Raw genomic sequence first — 17,101 nt, 5'->3', positions numbered from 1 at the left:
TAGGAACAAAGCAAAACAGAAATATATTTTTATACTACTAAAAACACCATTAGGCTGATCTAGGCATTTTTTCAATAGGAAATATCCATTTTTCCCTAAGTAACAAGAACCTTCAGTCACGGTTTATGAACATAAATAAAATATATATCAAAAACAAGAAAAGTATACCAGTATGACGTGAAGACAATATGCCTAGGAAATATTTTTGAATTCTCATTCTCACTTTGTGCTGGAGTATTTGGCTTCAATTCCCCTCAATATGAAGGACTTTGCAGGCAAGAGACCTAAGCTTGTAAGAGCAAATTCTTGAAACTTCTATGGTACTGCAGCATCATGGGAATTTGTGCTTATTTAAAACAACTTGCTTTTATTGAATTCTACTGGGCTTTATTTACCTTCAAAAATGGATAGGAAAATTAATACTGTGATAAAGAGAGAAAACACAACTTCAATATTTATAGGGAACCTTTAATCTCCTAAATTCTTAGGAAACAAAGGTAACTAAATTATGTTGTATCGATATGAAGCAAACAATGCCAAGAGCATGATGATAATAATAATAATCTTAAGCTTCTTTATATGCCAGGTATTGTTCTAACTTTATATGTATCATCTCAATAGACCCATGAGATAAGTACTATTTTTATCTCTCTAGCTGAGGATTAAGTAACTTGCCCAAGGTCATTGTCAGTATGTGGCAAAATAGAGGTTTGAATTTAGAGCTCGCATGTTTTAACCCTATACCACACAGCATCCCCAGCTTATATAAAACACTGGCAAGTCGACGGGTGCAATTTACCCAGATCACAAGAGAAAAAGGTGTAGGAATCAGTTCACCAGTCAAAGCACCTAATCCTAATAGTGATAATCCCACTTTGATTGGTCAGTGAAGCAGCTGTATCTATGATTAACAGATGTGCTTTTTAAGTACACATTGAATTTATCAACATTCCAAGAAGCCCACATGGAAAATAAGAGCTATAAAGATAGAGCAAATTTGAAGAGATTAAGATAAATATGTTTCCCTGGGGGTATAGAAGAAAAAACAAGTACAGACTTAGGAATAAATAAAACCCTAACTAATAGTTTTGCTCTACATCCAACACATCAAAATCCTTTCAGCTCTACCTGCAGCATAAACCCAGAGCCTGATCGCTTTAGATCACTGCCTCCCTAGACCAAACCACCACCACTCTCCAGACTACTACAAAACCTTCTAACCCGAAACACTAGTATCAGCCTCACCTCCTTTGTCACTTGCCCATACGTTGGCCAATGTGCCTTTCTCACAAGTAAGCCCCTCACAGCCCTGCTCTGCTCAAGACTGTCCAGCAGCTCTCATCTGTGTCTGGGTGAAACCGGGGTCCAGGCTACCTCCTGCACCTCATCTCAGAGCCTTTCCCCCTCACTCCCCTGGTTCCAGCCAAACTCACTTTCTTGCTGTTTCTTGGACCTGCCAAGCACATTTCTGCTTCACTGTTTTTTCCTTTGCTGATTCCTCTTCCTGGTATGTATCCCCCTCCAACATATCCCTGGCTCACTCCCTCAGAGTCTTCTTTCAGGTTTTGCTCAAATTTCTCTTCATGAGAGGACTGCCCCCATCATCTGATATAAAAGATGCCTCTCTCCCCTCAGTTACTACCCAGCTGGTTTATTTTCAAAGTGGTGCCCGTCACCACCCAACACATGTGTTTATTGTCTATGCACCCACCATGAAACAAAAGCTCCTGGAGAGCAGGGGCTCTGCCTCTGGCGTGGGCTTCTGTATCTCCAGTGCCTGGCACAACAGTGCAATCATGTTTGTTAAACAAGTGAATGGGTAAAAGAAATGAGAAGGTAATGCCCCCATATTAAACTAATTTCCAAAGATTCATTTTTATTAGTCTTCGGTTATTAGCCCGATACTCACAAATTCTGCATTTTCTTTGTAAACACAATAACCATTCCTTGAAATGCATTCAGGACAGCATTTTCCCTCTAAGTGAATTAACTCTTCACCCTGCAGAATAAAGGTTGCAGAAATACACATCAAATTAACATCTCCAGGGAGCAGCACTAAATTGCGAAGTGGCTGAATTCCCTAAGTAGAATGAAAAGCCATGACACACCCCTCTGCTTTGGCTCATGACTTATTGCATCTCCCCTGTGCTATGTCCCTATGAAAAGCCTAGTCAATACAGCTCACCCCTTCCTCCCAGGGTTTTTTTCTTTCCAGTTCTGATGATCTTTGTATATGATTTCCTACCCATGACCAGGAACTCCCATGAAGAAGAAAGGCCACAAGTAATCTTGTAGTCATGGAAAGTTATGAGTTTCAGAAAAGGACCTTAAATTTATGTTCAAGGTTTGAACTTGTGATTTGATTTCATTAACAGTGCTCAAATCACACCAACATTTTCCCTTGAATACAAAATCAGGCACATCCCTATATGCATAGATGAAGTCTCAGGCAAAAATTAAACAGCAGAAAACTAATTCCTATTCAATATTCTGAAACTGTTATCCAATTCACATAATCACTATTTTAAAAATTACAAGAGGAAGGAAAGAAATGCCACACTAGGAAGGCAGATATTAAACTTTCAAAGCCATCATTTTATCACTTTTAACTTATCAAAATCAATCATTTCAATTGTTTATTATAAAATAAATGCTGACTATAAAAATAATTCTGAATTCTATAACTTATAAAACATAATTTCATTAAACGTAAGTCCTACCTCCCAGGAAATCTGCTATTAAAAAGACAAGCTTTATTTACAGCTTTTCATATGCATATAGTAGCATCTAATATCTGTAGGCTAAAGAGTATTCTTTAAAACACTTCCCACTTTCTAAAGATGTATCTACTTTTTAAAAAATGATGATGTTTCTTTACATGAAGACATTATTTAATTTGCAATCTATATTACATTTGAAGTGTAAAAACCGTGTTTAGGTAAAAACTGAATAATGTAAAATTGCATAAACAGAATAATCACAGTATTTATGTTTAAAAACACTGTGCACTAAAGAAAAATATGAAAGAATAGCATTGGTTGTCTTTCAATTGTAGCATTATGAATGGATTTTAAAGTCTCTTTTCTACTTCTCTTGAGCCTTCAATTTTCTAAGTGAATATGTATTATTTTAATGAAACTATCACTTTTAAAAGAAACAAAAATATATGAATGACTATAATTTTTATAATATCTAAAAAGCTATTTCAAAAAGGAAGGGGTTAAAAAAAAAAAAAGGAAGGGGTTAGATAGATCACCATGCCTCAAAATTTCATGCCAGTCAGAGGGTGCTACAGGGAGCAGACGTATTTACATATAAATTGTTTTGCAGAAACGTGACAAATCAGCTGGTAGTGAAGGCCTAACCTACTAACACAGAGAAATTTGCTTTCCAAGCATATAAAGGGGTTTATAAACGTGTAATCTAAGTCACTTAAAACAATGTTTTGAAACAAGACAGAGTACGTGTCCTTCTATTAAAGTTGAAATGCATGAGACATTCTTGAGTGCCTACTACAATATAAACAGACAAAACCGAAAATGGAGTGTGCATCACTGTGATAAGGCAAAGAAGGTAGCTTTTCTGAGTTTTCAAAAGCTCCTGAAAATAACCACTAGCCCTGCTCCTAGGGAGTGAGGATGCAGTTTCGGTGAGTCAGGAAGTTCTAAATAGATTTGCTATTTAGAGACATCTAGAAGGCAATGGCACCCCACTCCAGTGCTCTTGGCTGGAAAATCCCATGGACAGAGGAGCCTGGTAGGCTGCAGTCATGGGGTCGAGAAGAGTCAGACATGACGGAGTGACTTCACTCTCACTTTTCACTTTCATGCATTGGAGAAGACAAGGGCAACGCACTCCAGTGTTCTTGCCTGGAGAATCCCAGGGACGGGGGAGCCTGGTGGGCTGCCGTCTCTGGGGTCGCACAGAATCGGACATGACTGAAGTGACTTAGCAGTAGCAGCAGATGCCCCAAACTTCATCAGTTCACTGCGATGAGGAGCTTGCTCCAATTAGCATCAGACTTTGGCTTTGAGAAAAATTGCTTTGTGAAACAAAACTGACTCTTCTTTTTAAGAGGATTCTGCTGCATAGGCCAGATGGAATCTGCTAACCCCTCACCACTGAATCACACCAGTATCCATCCATCAGATAGAGACTTTGTCATTCCACCAACCTGCCCACTGCAAGAGAAAACATTCTTTTGAGGGAATTTTCCTCTGCTGGAGAAAGGAAAAGCACCTCACGTTGATGGCATGACTACCTTCTTCCATGTCTTTTGCTAGAAACTTTGATTCCCTTACCATTTTATCTCTCATATATGAATGTGAGGTCTTTAAAAAAAAAATGGCAAATTGACTTCTTTATTTGAATTCATGCTCAAAGATAATACTAAATATAGAAACATGGAAATCATCCTGTTACGCTATTCTACTGCTGATTTACTTATATTTCAATGTCTAGGGATTTGGTTTTATACATCAATGACAAAGGTCATGCCACTTGATCCTTTTTCAACAAAGAAAAACTGTTTGCTATTTCAATGCTATCATAACACTGCTGTTGATAATAATGCAATAATTATTACAATGGTGATGCTGCACAATTTTGCCTCTTTCTCTAGAAGTTTACTTTTCTGCACCTTTGTGGATATAGACATAGACTTATTCTACCTTTGGTATGAAGATTAGAAATCAGATGACCTTGATATATCTTAGAATAGGCAGAAAGTGGGGTATAATTGAGTAAAAATACCAATAGCGTACTTTTACTGCTCGCCTTGGCAAATGTCATCATTTTCTCCAGGTGCTCCTAACGCATTTTATTCATGTTAATTCCTAATCATTGGTGTCATTGCATATTATAATTCCTATGTATGTATCCGATTTCCCTCGAAAAGCCTGGGAACTCTTGAGATTAAAATGTATCTTCTTCATCTTGTTATCTCCAAGCTACACAGAAGGTCAAAAGTGAGTATCCCAGGCTTTCACAAGGTCATTGAGAAAGTGAAAGTGTTAGTTACTCAGTCATGTCCGATTCTTCGCGATCCCATGGACTGTAGCCCGCCAGGAGCCTCTATCAAATTCTCCAGGCAAGAATATTAGAGTGGGCTGCCATTTCCTTTTACAGGGGATCTTCCTGACCCAGGGATCAAACCCATGTCTCCTGCATTGCAGGCAGATTCTTTACCATCTGAGCCACTAGGGAAGACACTTAAGTGACTTTCGCACAAGGTCATTAAGTATAGCTATTTACGGAAGTACGGCATAGAAAGAAGGCTAAGGGATATTTTTTGCACGGTTTAGTTTTGGTTAAAATTTCCCACCTGGTAGTACATTCAGTGTAGAATCCAAGGTCTTCAAACAATATGTGCTAATTGATTAAAGATCTGGAGAAATAGGCTAAAGGCATTAGAACTCAATTCATAAAAGAGAAGACGAGCGGCCGTGGGCAGAGAATGAGAGGCGGGTGAGACAGTGCCATGGGGTGACCTGCAGAACACTGAGACCCATTCCACTGGCTTCAGCGGCTGCTCCCCCACCTAAGAACAGAGGAGAGGGCCTGGCTTATGCCACCACAGCAGGAGACTGGCAGGCACTCGCAAATGCATTAACACTGGGTGGCGGGGGTAGGGTGGGGGGCAAATTATTTCCTGTGAGTGAGACTCTTGCTATAGACCTGACTGAAACTAGGTGGTTAAGGGACCCACCCTACCAGGATCACCTCTCCCCGATTTTCCACAAACCCTGGGATATCAGACAAATTAAAACCTTGGAAATAACTCAGCATCCTCTGGGCAGACTGCCAAGGCCAGGAAGCCCAGTCTTGGCCCGAGAGAGAGAGGGGAAACAGAAGAGGGCCCTGACCAGAGTTTTTCTCATCTTCATCCAACCATTCTGATTCCCCTGATGTGAAGAAGAGAAATGAAAAGGCATGTGGAGGGAAATAAATCTGCGAAAGGCGAGGCCCTCTTTACCTAAATGTGTCTCAGCTCAGCTGAGACACTGAAGTAGGAGGCAGCATGAAAAAAGAGCTCTGTTGCTGACAGCCTTGCTTGATAGGCTGTTCCTCCCCAGGAGCCGTGTCAAGAGGAGCTGAGACGTGGGGGAGAACAAGAAAGAAAAATGCCTTCACAGACAGCCCATGCTTCAGATCTTCCTAGCTCCCCTCATCCACTCAAGTTCACAACCCCGCGGGAAACTGGTGGGGCGGATGGGAGCGGCCAGGGAGAGGGAGACAGCTTTGAAAGCAATTTGTTTTGCAGCGGGTCAAAATTGAGTTCAAAGGGAAAATAAAAAAAGCAATTTCCCTGCCATATATATCTACAGTCCAAACAGAGGCTACTTTGTTAAAAGATTCTAGAAATTTTGCAGACAGCACAAGTCCACGGAGGTCAACAGAGTTAATTATTTATGGGGTCTCTCTCCATGCCTCTTTAAAACAAAAACACAAACACATTTCATTTTCTTTCCTGATTCACAGGAAGAGCCTCCAGGTGCCGGCTCGCCACTAAAAGCTGCCAGTGGGGCCTGTGACAGAAGCTGGACCCCCAGAGCACCTGCAGACTCTACTTCAGAACCAGACTGAGCTGGGCAGCCACCAATGACGAGGCCCAGCTGCGCTGACTGTTCGGCTCCTGTCCACGTCATCCCTTTCTGTGTCTGAGTCTCTGGCTCAGGGCTTCCCATCTAACCAGCTGCTCCAAGAGCTAACAGCTCCAGGCTAGCTGTTCCAAGCCAATCTGAACAGAAAGTAACATTTACACTACAGAAGCTCCGTGCTAGGAGACAACTTGAAATTGAGCCATCAAACCTGGCTATCCTCTCTGCTGGGAAGGGACGGGAAGGAACAGGTGCGGGACCACCAATCCTGTTGCAGAGAGGGTTTCAAGTCCAAACAGAGATGCCTCCATTCCTTACCCGGGCACACTCCACTTTGGCACACTCTGCAGTCTGGCAGGTCACTTGGCCACGGTCACACACGCAGAACTCACAGGCCGAGGCCTTCCACATTTCATCCTGGTATCGCACGAGCCCTCTGTGGGAGCAGCTTCCAGCAGGAGACACACAGTCCTCACAGCACTGCCCCTGACGCCGAGCCCGTCTCTGACCCTGAGGAAGCAGAGAGAAGGGAGGGGAAGGGCAGTGGTCAGGAGGGCACCAAAGCATCAGAGCAAAAGGACACAAAACACCAAGTTTGTACACCGTTCCCTAGTGGCTAAGATGGGAAAGAATGAATCTGCCTGCAATGCAGCAGATCTGGGTTTGATCTCTGAAGATCTCCTGGAGAAGGAAATGGCAACTCACTCCAGTATTGTTGCCTGGAGAATCCCATGGACAGAGGAGCCTTATGGGCTACAGTTCATGAGGTTGCAAAAAGTCAGACATAACTGAGCAAGTAACACTTTCACTTTCCCTTCCCCCACTTTCCCAGATGGAGGCAGGTTCCCCCCCCACCACCCCCTGCCTCCTTCCTGGGAGGCAGGTACTTCCTACCTCTATCTCATAATCTGAGCATCATAACACTTTCTCTTTCCTCAAGGAACACAATGGACTAAGAAATGCATTTCGAAAATGACCTTGATAAAAGTTGGAGAATCAAGCTGCACACTCCCAAATACCTTTTCGCATCTTAATGGAGGGCAGGGCTGTTTGTGACACCTGACCTCGCCCTGGTCACATGTACAGGTGGTGCAGGCATTTTCATGCCACTGCTCTCCATGCTGAAGAAAGGGTGGAAAAAAGTGGAAAATCAAATGTCACATGTATCAAATAGAAACCTGAGGCACATAAGACACACAACTTTTTATTAGTTTTCAATTGAGTCACATTGCATGTAATCCTGAGAAATGATAACATTCACACAGCAAGAGGCTCTAAGGAAAAAAGTCAGGAAATGTCCAAAGAGAACTTTGGATTCATTCTTATTCAACTAGATTCATTCTGCCGATGCCTTGAGGGCCTGCCCGCCTTATGCTAGGTACACAGAGGCCTGGGAACTCTGAGCATCATAGGAAGTCAGTGTTGCTGGCTAACTGATGGTTATTCTTTAGCTCTTCTTTGCTGGGAGACCCAGTTCTCATGGCCACACACTCACTTTTCCAGCTTCCCTTGCAGCCAGCCCACAGACATAGTCCCCCCACCAAGGGGACCCTAGGGGAAGAGTGCTAGAGGTTGAGGAAAGGACTCTCCTCACCCCATAAAAGAAGAAAAGCCACCCCTTTCTTCCATCAGGCTTAAGTAATGATTGGGTGAGGACGAGCTGCCTGAAACTGTGGAAGACACAATGGCTGGAACATGAAGGGACAAGCCAGGAAGCAAATGCCAACATGCTAAGGATGGGAGAGTACAAAGATCAAAAGACAGCAGGGAGACCTGACCAACCCTGCGGCTTCTTGCGATGTGAGGTCATAAATGTTTCATCTTAGCCACATTTAGAGGAGCATTTCTGTTGCTGGCAGCCAGAAACAGGGTAACAGTTATAGAGGCTTTTCCTTCCAGGAGGAAATAATCTAGCACGTATATGTCTACTGTATTAGACAGCAGAGATCTAGTATATAGAAAAATCATTTCCCCATGAGTTCTTTTCATCTAGACTTCAAGGGACCCATCTAGAATTTATGTCATTCATCCCCTAATACTCTTCCAGATTCTCTGCTGAAAGTCAAAAATCACAATTTCTATTTACTTTTCCTCAGAATGACTGGTAAGTAAGGGAATTAGTTGGGTTTACTTTTTATATATTCTTTGCTTTAGAATAATGTAACCTTCTTTTGGTTCAGCTGGGCACTCCCAAGACAGAACATTCATTCATTTGATTTGTTGAACTCACTTTCGTTTGGTGCCTATTCTGTGCCGGGTAGTTACCTACATTGTCCCAATAGTACCTTCAAGCTTGGAGGCTTCACCACCACCAGACTCCTTACCCTTCCCTCTCTCTCCTCCCACCCTGCATTGCTCCCAACCTCACTGTAAGTCAGGAGACACTGTCTTTGAATATCAGTGCATAAAGTCCAACCCAGACAGATATTCCCAGATGCTCCAAGTTAAGTGTCCATTGACAGTAACCAATGGTACTCCTTGTTCCCTTCAAGAGGTGTGAACAGAAAGTTCACCATGGTTCATGAACCAGGTGCTGTTTGCCAGCACATTCTTTTATATTTCTAATCCTCTCCGATTTAATTTTTTCAGAAAGACTTTCCATGAAGAGAAGAAAAAAGCCATTTATGTACTGAGTTACTAATGCTGGCACAGAGTCAGATGAGGGCGGGGGAGGAATGATGGTTAGCAAGGCAGTGGGCAGATGTGCAAGAACGCATGTCACAACACCTACGAGGGGCACATCAAAGCTTACCTCGTACACTTGGCCAGCAGCAGAGCACGACCGCGAAGAGCACTGTGGGCAACATTTTCCAGGGATGCGGACTACGGTTTCATCCTAACACCCCAAAAAGAGTCCATCAGAAGGCGATATTAATAAAATCCACGACAGCAGGAAAACTTCACTCACAGCCAACTCAAACATGTGCCTCAAAGCAGCCAGAAATAGCAATTTCCTCTCCTTTGGTATTTATTAGTCACCTGGTGCTTTGATAAGAATTAGCACTTCTCAGGGCAGCGTAACTTGAGAAGTTTGCACATTCCTCAACCCGCAGCTACTTCTAAGAACAAATAAAAGCTCAGCTAATAGCAGTAAGAATAGCACTTCCTTCCACATCTAGGTTGCTTCCAAGTCCTGGCTATTGTAAACAGTGCTGCTGTGAATACTGAGCTGCATGTGTCTTTTTGAATTATGGTTTCTCAGGGTTTATGCCCAATAGTGACCTAGATGGCTGGGATGTGTGGGGGATGGAGGGAGGTCCAAGAGAGAGGGAATATGCATATATATATTATATATATATTTAGCTCATTCACTTCACTGAGCAGCAGAAACCAATACAACACTGTAAAGCAACTATATCCCAACTTTAAATAATAATAATAAGAAGAAGAAGAGTAGATTTTGTTTGCCAGGTACTGTTCTAGGTACTTTATGTGAACCTGTGAAGTAGGGACTCTCATTCCCCTTTTAAAACAAGCAAAGTGAAAAACAGAAAGGTTGTGGAACTTGCCCAGGGTCACAGAGACACCTTGCCCAAGGTGATCAGTAATGGTAAACAGTTGGCAGAGAGGACTTCAGAATATCAGCCATTTCAACACTTCAGAACATTTACACTCCTGCTGAGTTAGCACTAATCTCAAAGTGAAGGGATCCCTCCATTGATAAACTATCTCACTATTCTTCTGGATCTTTAAGTGAATCCACACATTCAACTATATGTATTAGGGAGGTCCTTAACATGAGGAAAATCAATCTTGGTGGCTCAGATGGTTAAGAATCTGCCTGCAATGCAGGAGACCCAGGTTTACTCTGTGGGTCGGGAAGAATTCCCTGGAGAATGGAATGGCTATCCACACCAGTCCTCTTGCCTAGAGAATTTCATGGACAGAGGAGCCTGGTGAGTTATAGTCAAGGGGGTCCCAAAGAGTCAGACACAAATGAGTGACAAACACTTTCACTTTATTCACTTTAACATGAAAAAAAATCAATCACACCCTGAGATATCTATCAATGGGAATATGGCAGTGCAGAGAAATATGTGTGACAGACATTAGATGCCCAAAGGACACCCCACCTCCTCATTCCTACAGTCTCAGCTCTACCGCACTCACCCCCAGAACATCAGACCCTTTGTCTCTGCTGCCCTAAAAAGAATTTTCACAACAATGAGAAGACAAAGAATCAGCTTCTCATTTTGACATCATTACAGCTTTTAAAATAGAAGAAAGGAAGACAAATTAAAGCCAAAAGAAGGAAGATTAGAATAAACCAAGCTTCGAATACAAAGAAGTGGTAGAATTTATACAGAAGATACCTCCTGAACAGTTATATGCACTTCTTTTCACAAAAAGCAGAAAATGAGATTGCATAATCATTCAGTTCAGTTCAGTCACTCCGTCATGTGCAACTCTTTTCAACCCATGGACTGCAGTACACCAAGCTTCCCTGACCATCACCAATTCCTGGAGTTTACTCAAACTCATGTCCATTGAATTGGTGATGCCATCCAGTCATCTTATCCTCGGTCATCCCCTTCTCCTCCCCACTTCAATCTTTCCCAGCATCAGGGTCTCTTAAAATGAGTCAGTTCTTCACAACACGTGGCCAAAGTATTGGAGTTTCAGCTTCAGCATCAGTCCTCCCAATTAATATTCAGGACTGATTTCCTTTAGGATGGACAAGTTTGATCTCCTTGCAGTCCAAGGGACTCTCAAGAGTCTTCTCCAACACCACAGTTCAAAAGCATCAATTCAGCACTCAAATTTCTTTATAGTCCAACTCTCACATCGATGCATGACTACTGGAAAAACCACACCTTTGACTAGATGGACCTTTGTTGGCAAAGTAATATCTCTGATTTTTAATATGCTGTCTACGTGGGTCATAGCTTTTCTTCCAAGAAGCAAGTGTCTTTTAATTTCATGGTGGCAGTCACCATCTGCAATGATTCTGGAGCCCAAGAAAATAAAGTCTTTCACTGTTTCCATTGTTTCTCCATCTATTTGCCAGGAAGCGATGAGACCTTTCTCACTGATCACTGAGGAAGTCTTTCCTGTCTCTCCTTGCTATTCTTTGGAACTCTGCATTCAAATGGGTATATCTTTCCTTTTTCCTTTGCTTTTCGCTTCTCTTCTTCTCTCAGCTATTTGTAAGGCCTCCTCAGACAACCATTTTGCCTTTTTGCATTTCTTTTTCATGGGGATGGTCTTGATCACTGCCTCCTGTACCATGTCATGAACCTCCATCCATAATTCATCAGACACTCTGTCTATCAGATCTAATCCCTTGAATCTGTTTCTGATTTCCACTATCATAATCTATACGGAATTCACTCTGCAAGAAAATAAGGCCAGGGTACTTGGGGGAAGGTGAGGGTCGTGGAGAGTGTCAAATAACCTTAATTTTTCATGGAAAGTTCCAGTCATGCCTGTGGTTATTTTAACCCAATTACATATGATCAGCTAGATTAATGCATTACTCTCTATTAGGGATTAATTTCAAACACCTGAATCACTGGAATTAAAATGACAATTGTTTCCTCTGTATTAGGTTACTTTTATTACTGGATAAGTCTATAAAAATATTATGACAATTGATGTTCCACAGAGTATGTGAAAATTGGACATGGATTGAAATCATTGAGCATTCCTTGACCTCAGCTCTTGAGTTTCATAAAATTTCAGCAAGGAAGTAAAAATAAAGTTATATCTGATGTCATATTCATTCTTCAATAACTTTATGGAACTAAACAATGAATTTATACAATATTAAGTAAAGAGTAGACAAATGTCATGATCACAAATCTTGCACAGAAATATTGACTCAGTATAATTTCTCTTAATCAACAGGGACTAAACCCAAGGACAGTGGCAGAGTCAACTGGAAAGCACAGAGGAGGAGTAATCACCTGTATAGAGGCTGGTACAAGGAAAATCAAGTTTTCTGATTCTTATTGGCAATGCTTAATTATATATTTTATTAGACTTTCTTCTAATAGAAAGATTTTTTCTATAGACATAGAATCTTTTTTCACAATCAGAGACCAATTAGAACAAGAAGGAAGGACATTAAAGAGAAAATATCCCTGGAGACAACAGAACTTCATGATGGTGAATTTAGATCCCATTTCGACTTGTGCTGTATAAACAGGACTGAAGAGGCAAGTCAGCAAAGTGGGTCAGAGAAATGGAAAAGACGTTTTGGCAGTACACTTTTATTGCTATAATATATGCCTGAATTCTATCATTCTTTTCTTTGTTGTTGTTATTGTTCAGTCGCTAAGTGGTGTCTGGCTCTTTGAGATCCCGTGGACTGCAGCACGCCAGGCTGCCCTTTTTCTTCATAATCTCCCGGACTTTGCTCAGCCTCATGTCCAATGAGTCTGTGATGCCATCCAACCACCTCATCCTCTGTCAACCCCTTCTTCTCCTGCCCTCATTCTTTCCCAGCATCAGAATCTTTTCTAATGAGTCGGCTCTTACAAATGAGGTGGCCAAAGTATTGGAGCTTCAGCTTCAGCATCAGTCCTTCTAATGAATATTCAGGACTGATTTCCCTTAGTATTGACAAGTTTGATCTCCCTGTAGTTTAAGGAATTCTCAGGAGTCTTCTCCAACACCACAGTTCAAAAGAGTCAGTTCTTCAGCACTCAGCCCTTGTTATGGTCCAACACTCACATCCATACATGACTACTGAAATAAACCATAGCTTTGACTAGATGGAACTTTGTCAACAAAGTGATATCTCTGCTTTTTAATGCACTGTGTGTTTGTCACAGTTTTTCTTGCAAGGAGCAAGTGTCTTTTAATTTCATGGCTGCAGTCACTATCCACAGTGATTTTGAAGCCCAAGGAAATAAAATTTGTCACCATCTCCACACATTCACCATTTAGTTGCCAAGATGTGATGGGACCAGACGCCATGATCTTAGTTTTTTTGAAAGTTGAGTTTTAAGCCAGCTTTTTGCCTCTCCTCTTTCACCTTCATGAAGAGGCTCTTTAGTTCCTCTTAGCTTTCTGCCACATCTGAGGTTACTGATACTGGTGTCATCTGCATATCTGAGGTTATTGATATTGCCCCTTGCAGTCTTGTTACCAGCTTGTGATTCGTCCAGCCTGGCATTTGGCATCACGTACTCTGCATATAAGTTAAATAAGCAGGGTTACAGTATGCACTTTTGACATACTCATTTCTAATTTGGAACCTGTCCATTGTTCCACATACGGTTTAACTGTTGCTTCTTGTCCTGCATACAGGTTTCTCAGGAGACAGGTATAGTGGTCTGGTATTCCCATCACCTTAAGTGGAATACTGTCTGGTATTCCACAGTTTGCTTTCCACACAGTCAAAGGCTTTAGCACAGTTAATGAAGCAGAAATACATGCTTTTTCTGGAATTCCCTTGCCTTCTCTATCTTCCAACAGATGTTGATAATTTGATCTCCAGTTCTTCTTCCTTTTCTTAATACAGCTTGTACATCTGGATGTTTTCAGTTCATATACTTCTGAAGTCTAGCTTGAAGGATTTTTAGTATTACCTTGCTAGCATGTGAAATGAGTGCAATCATATGGTAGTTTGAACATTCTTCAGCATTGCTTTTATTTGGAACTGGAATGAAAACTGACCTTTTCCAGTCCTGTGGCCACTGCTGAGTTTTACAAATCTGCTGACATACGGTGTGCATCACTGTAACAGCATCATCTTTTAAGATGTTAAGTAGCTCACCTGGCATTTCTTTCATCCCTGGTGACTCAGATGGTAAAGAATCTGCCTGCAGTGCAGGAGACTGGGGTTCGATTCCTGGGTCATGAAGATCCCCTTGAGAAGGGAAGAGCAATCCACTCCCGTACTCTTGCCTGGAGAATCCCATGGACAGAGGAGTCTAGTCCATGGGGTCACGAAGAGTCAGACCAAACTGTACAACTAACACAGTTTCACAGCTGGAATTCCACCACCTCCAACTCATAGATTTGCCTTTCCAAATCTATAGACTATACAGGGACCAGCACTCTGCAGACAAGTGATCAAATCCAGCCCACCACCAATTTCCATAAGCTTTGACTAGAACATAGCCACCTACACTCATGTACATACTACCTGTGGATGTTTCTGTGCTGAAATGGCAGAGTTGAGTAGTTGTCCCAACTACATAGCACACAAAGCTGAAAACTTTCACTATCTGGCTCTTTACAGGAAAAATTTGCCAACTCTAAGTCTAATATAGTACCATCAGTACTCACAGGAGTTTAGTACAAAAAAATATGTATGATCAATGTCATTATCATTTGGGAGAGGGCCACCATTAAGGATATACAGCTGACCCTTGAACCAATAGAGGTAAAGGGAACTGACCCATCATGCAGTTGGAAATTGGAATATAGTTTTTAGCCAGTCCTAGGTATCCACATTTCCTCCGCATCTGTGGTTCTGCATCCATGGATTCAACCAGCTGTGGATCATGGGGTATTGCACCATCTACTATTGACAAAATCTGCATATGTTCAAACCATGCTGTTTGAGGGTCAACTGTATTTAATTATGGTTTACCATATTCCTTAAATTAAAATACTATGATAAACTTTATAGTATATTATGGCTAATAGCTCATGACAAAGTATCTTCTCCTATGATACCTCTGAAAATATAAAAATGAGATGAAAACTGTGCCATCAAAAAGGAGAACAGACAACCTCTTGCTATTGCCAAGAGGGGTCGCACTGACCATTAGACTTTCGGTGGCCTTTCTTTGTTTTGTTAACCAAATAGAAATGAGAACCATCACTTCCTCTGAAGTCTCTGACTCTCAGTGCCAAACATAACATGGCTCATCCCCACAGTGTGTGGCCACTACTATTTGAAGCCATCAGAGTGCCCACTGTAGCCGTCACCTCCCTCAATGGCTTTCTACATCTAATCAGAGCCCATAATGTAAAAAAAGGAAACAAAAAGAAAGATAACAAAATGAATGGGAAATATGTGCACTGGGGGAGGAAGAGGAGGTGATAAAAAAATGGGGATGAGGACACCCCAAATGTAAAGCACACAGTCACCAAGAAACATGGTGAAAACTCTTGCAAACTAGAGATTATAGTTTTATGTTTCCTGAATTAAAAATTTAAGAAAATTGGGCAGTGGAGACAGCAAAAAATCTGATCTCAGTACAGTAGAGCAACATTAAGTTAAAACTGGCCAGACCCTTGTAAAGGAAACACACACCTTCCTAAGCACTTAGACCTTTATTTTCTTGGGCTCCAAAATCACTGAGGACAGTGACTGCAGCCACACAATTAAAAGACACTTGATCCTTGGGAGAAAAGCAGTGACAAACCTAGACAGCATATTAAAAAGCAGAGACTTTACCTGGCCAGCAAAGGTCTGTATAGTCAAAAGAATGTTCTTTCCAGTAGTCATGTATAGCTGTGAGAGTTGGACCATAAAGAAGTCTGAACACCAAAGAATTGATGCTCTGGAGAAGGTGCTTGAGAGTCCCTTGGACTGCAAGGAGATCAAACCAGTCAATCCTAAAGGAAATCAATGTTGAATATTCATTGGAAGGACTGATGCTGAAGCTGAAGCTCCAATACGTTAACCACCTGATGTGAAGAGCTGACTCATTGGAAAAGATCACGATGCTGGGAAAGATTAAAGGCAGGAGGAGATGGAGGTGATGGAGGATGAGATGGTTGGAAGGCATCACTGACTCAATGGACATGAGTTTGAGCAAACTCAGGGATATTGTCAAGGACAGGGAAGCCTGCTGTACTGCAGTTCATGGGGTTGCAAAGAGTCAGACATCACCTAGCGACTGAACAACAACAATGAACCCAAGAAGCGGGTATTAGCCAACTGCATGCTGCTTACCTTTGCAGCTTTGAAGCACTGAGTATGAACAGATTTCTCTAAGGCTGAGCAAATAGAAAGAAAGGAACTTGGGGGGAAATCCTAAAGTGCAAGCAAAAAGTAATAATACTCTGAAGATTCACAGAAAGGGCAGATTTCTGAAACCAACATATTGCAGGATCTCAAGTAAAAGATTTAAAAACCATTTTGCAACTTGAGTAAGGCAGAAGAAAATGCAGTCTTTATTAAAGAAGCAAAAAGCAATATAGAAAGAGAAAGCATTGGAATTTTAAAAAATTGGAAGAACCAATGATAAGAGAAAGAAGGAAGAATTAAAAGAAAATTAAAGAAATCATCAAATTAAAATCAATATGGAGGCAGGAAACACAAACTCAAGAAGCTCTCCCCATAATGTAGAGCAAAGACACAAAAGTGAAAATAATGAGGCAGAACATGACCAGTAATGAGGGGAGATGGTAGAGGAGCAGTCTAAGAACCATATGTGTTTCTGAGAACTGAGCATAATTGGAACAGACATGACTAATCAAGGCCAGAACTAAAGAAAATATTTCACACCTGGAATACAGACTAAAAGGGCTTCACAATATTCTAGGTAAAATATGTGAAAAGACACCTTCCTAAGAAATACCCTGGGGAAATGTCT

The 17,101-nt window shown here is 41.4% G+C and overlaps 1 protein-coding gene across 1 annotated transcript in view; it reads right to left on the bottom strand.

The window, feature by feature from the left end:
- FRAS1 (Fraser extracellular matrix complex subunit 1) overlaps positions 1-17,101 on the bottom strand; it is a 317,287-nt gene that overhangs the window by 272,994 nt on the left and 27,192 nt on the right. The window contains exons 6-9 of the mRNA XM_068974976.1: positions 9,352-9,435; positions 7,619-7,720; positions 6,918-7,109; positions 1,910-1,999 (exon numbers count right to left, since the gene is read on the bottom strand). Of these exons, the coding sequence (XP_068831077.1) occupies positions 1,910-1,999; positions 6,918-7,109; positions 7,619-7,720; positions 9,352-9,435 (468 nt within the window). The remainder of the gene's footprint in view (positions 1-1,909; positions 2,000-6,917; positions 7,110-7,618; positions 7,721-9,351; positions 9,436-17,101) is intronic.

Source organism: Capricornis sumatraensis, chromosome 7 (genome assembly GCF_032405125.1).
Source record: "Capricornis sumatraensis isolate serow.1 chromosome 7, serow.2, whole genome shotgun sequence".
NCBI lineage: Eukaryota > Metazoa > Chordata > Mammalia > Artiodactyla > Bovidae > Capricornis > Capricornis sumatraensis.
Note: the sequence above shows the minus strand (reverse complement) of the source record. Positions and strands in the feature narration are given on the sequence as shown.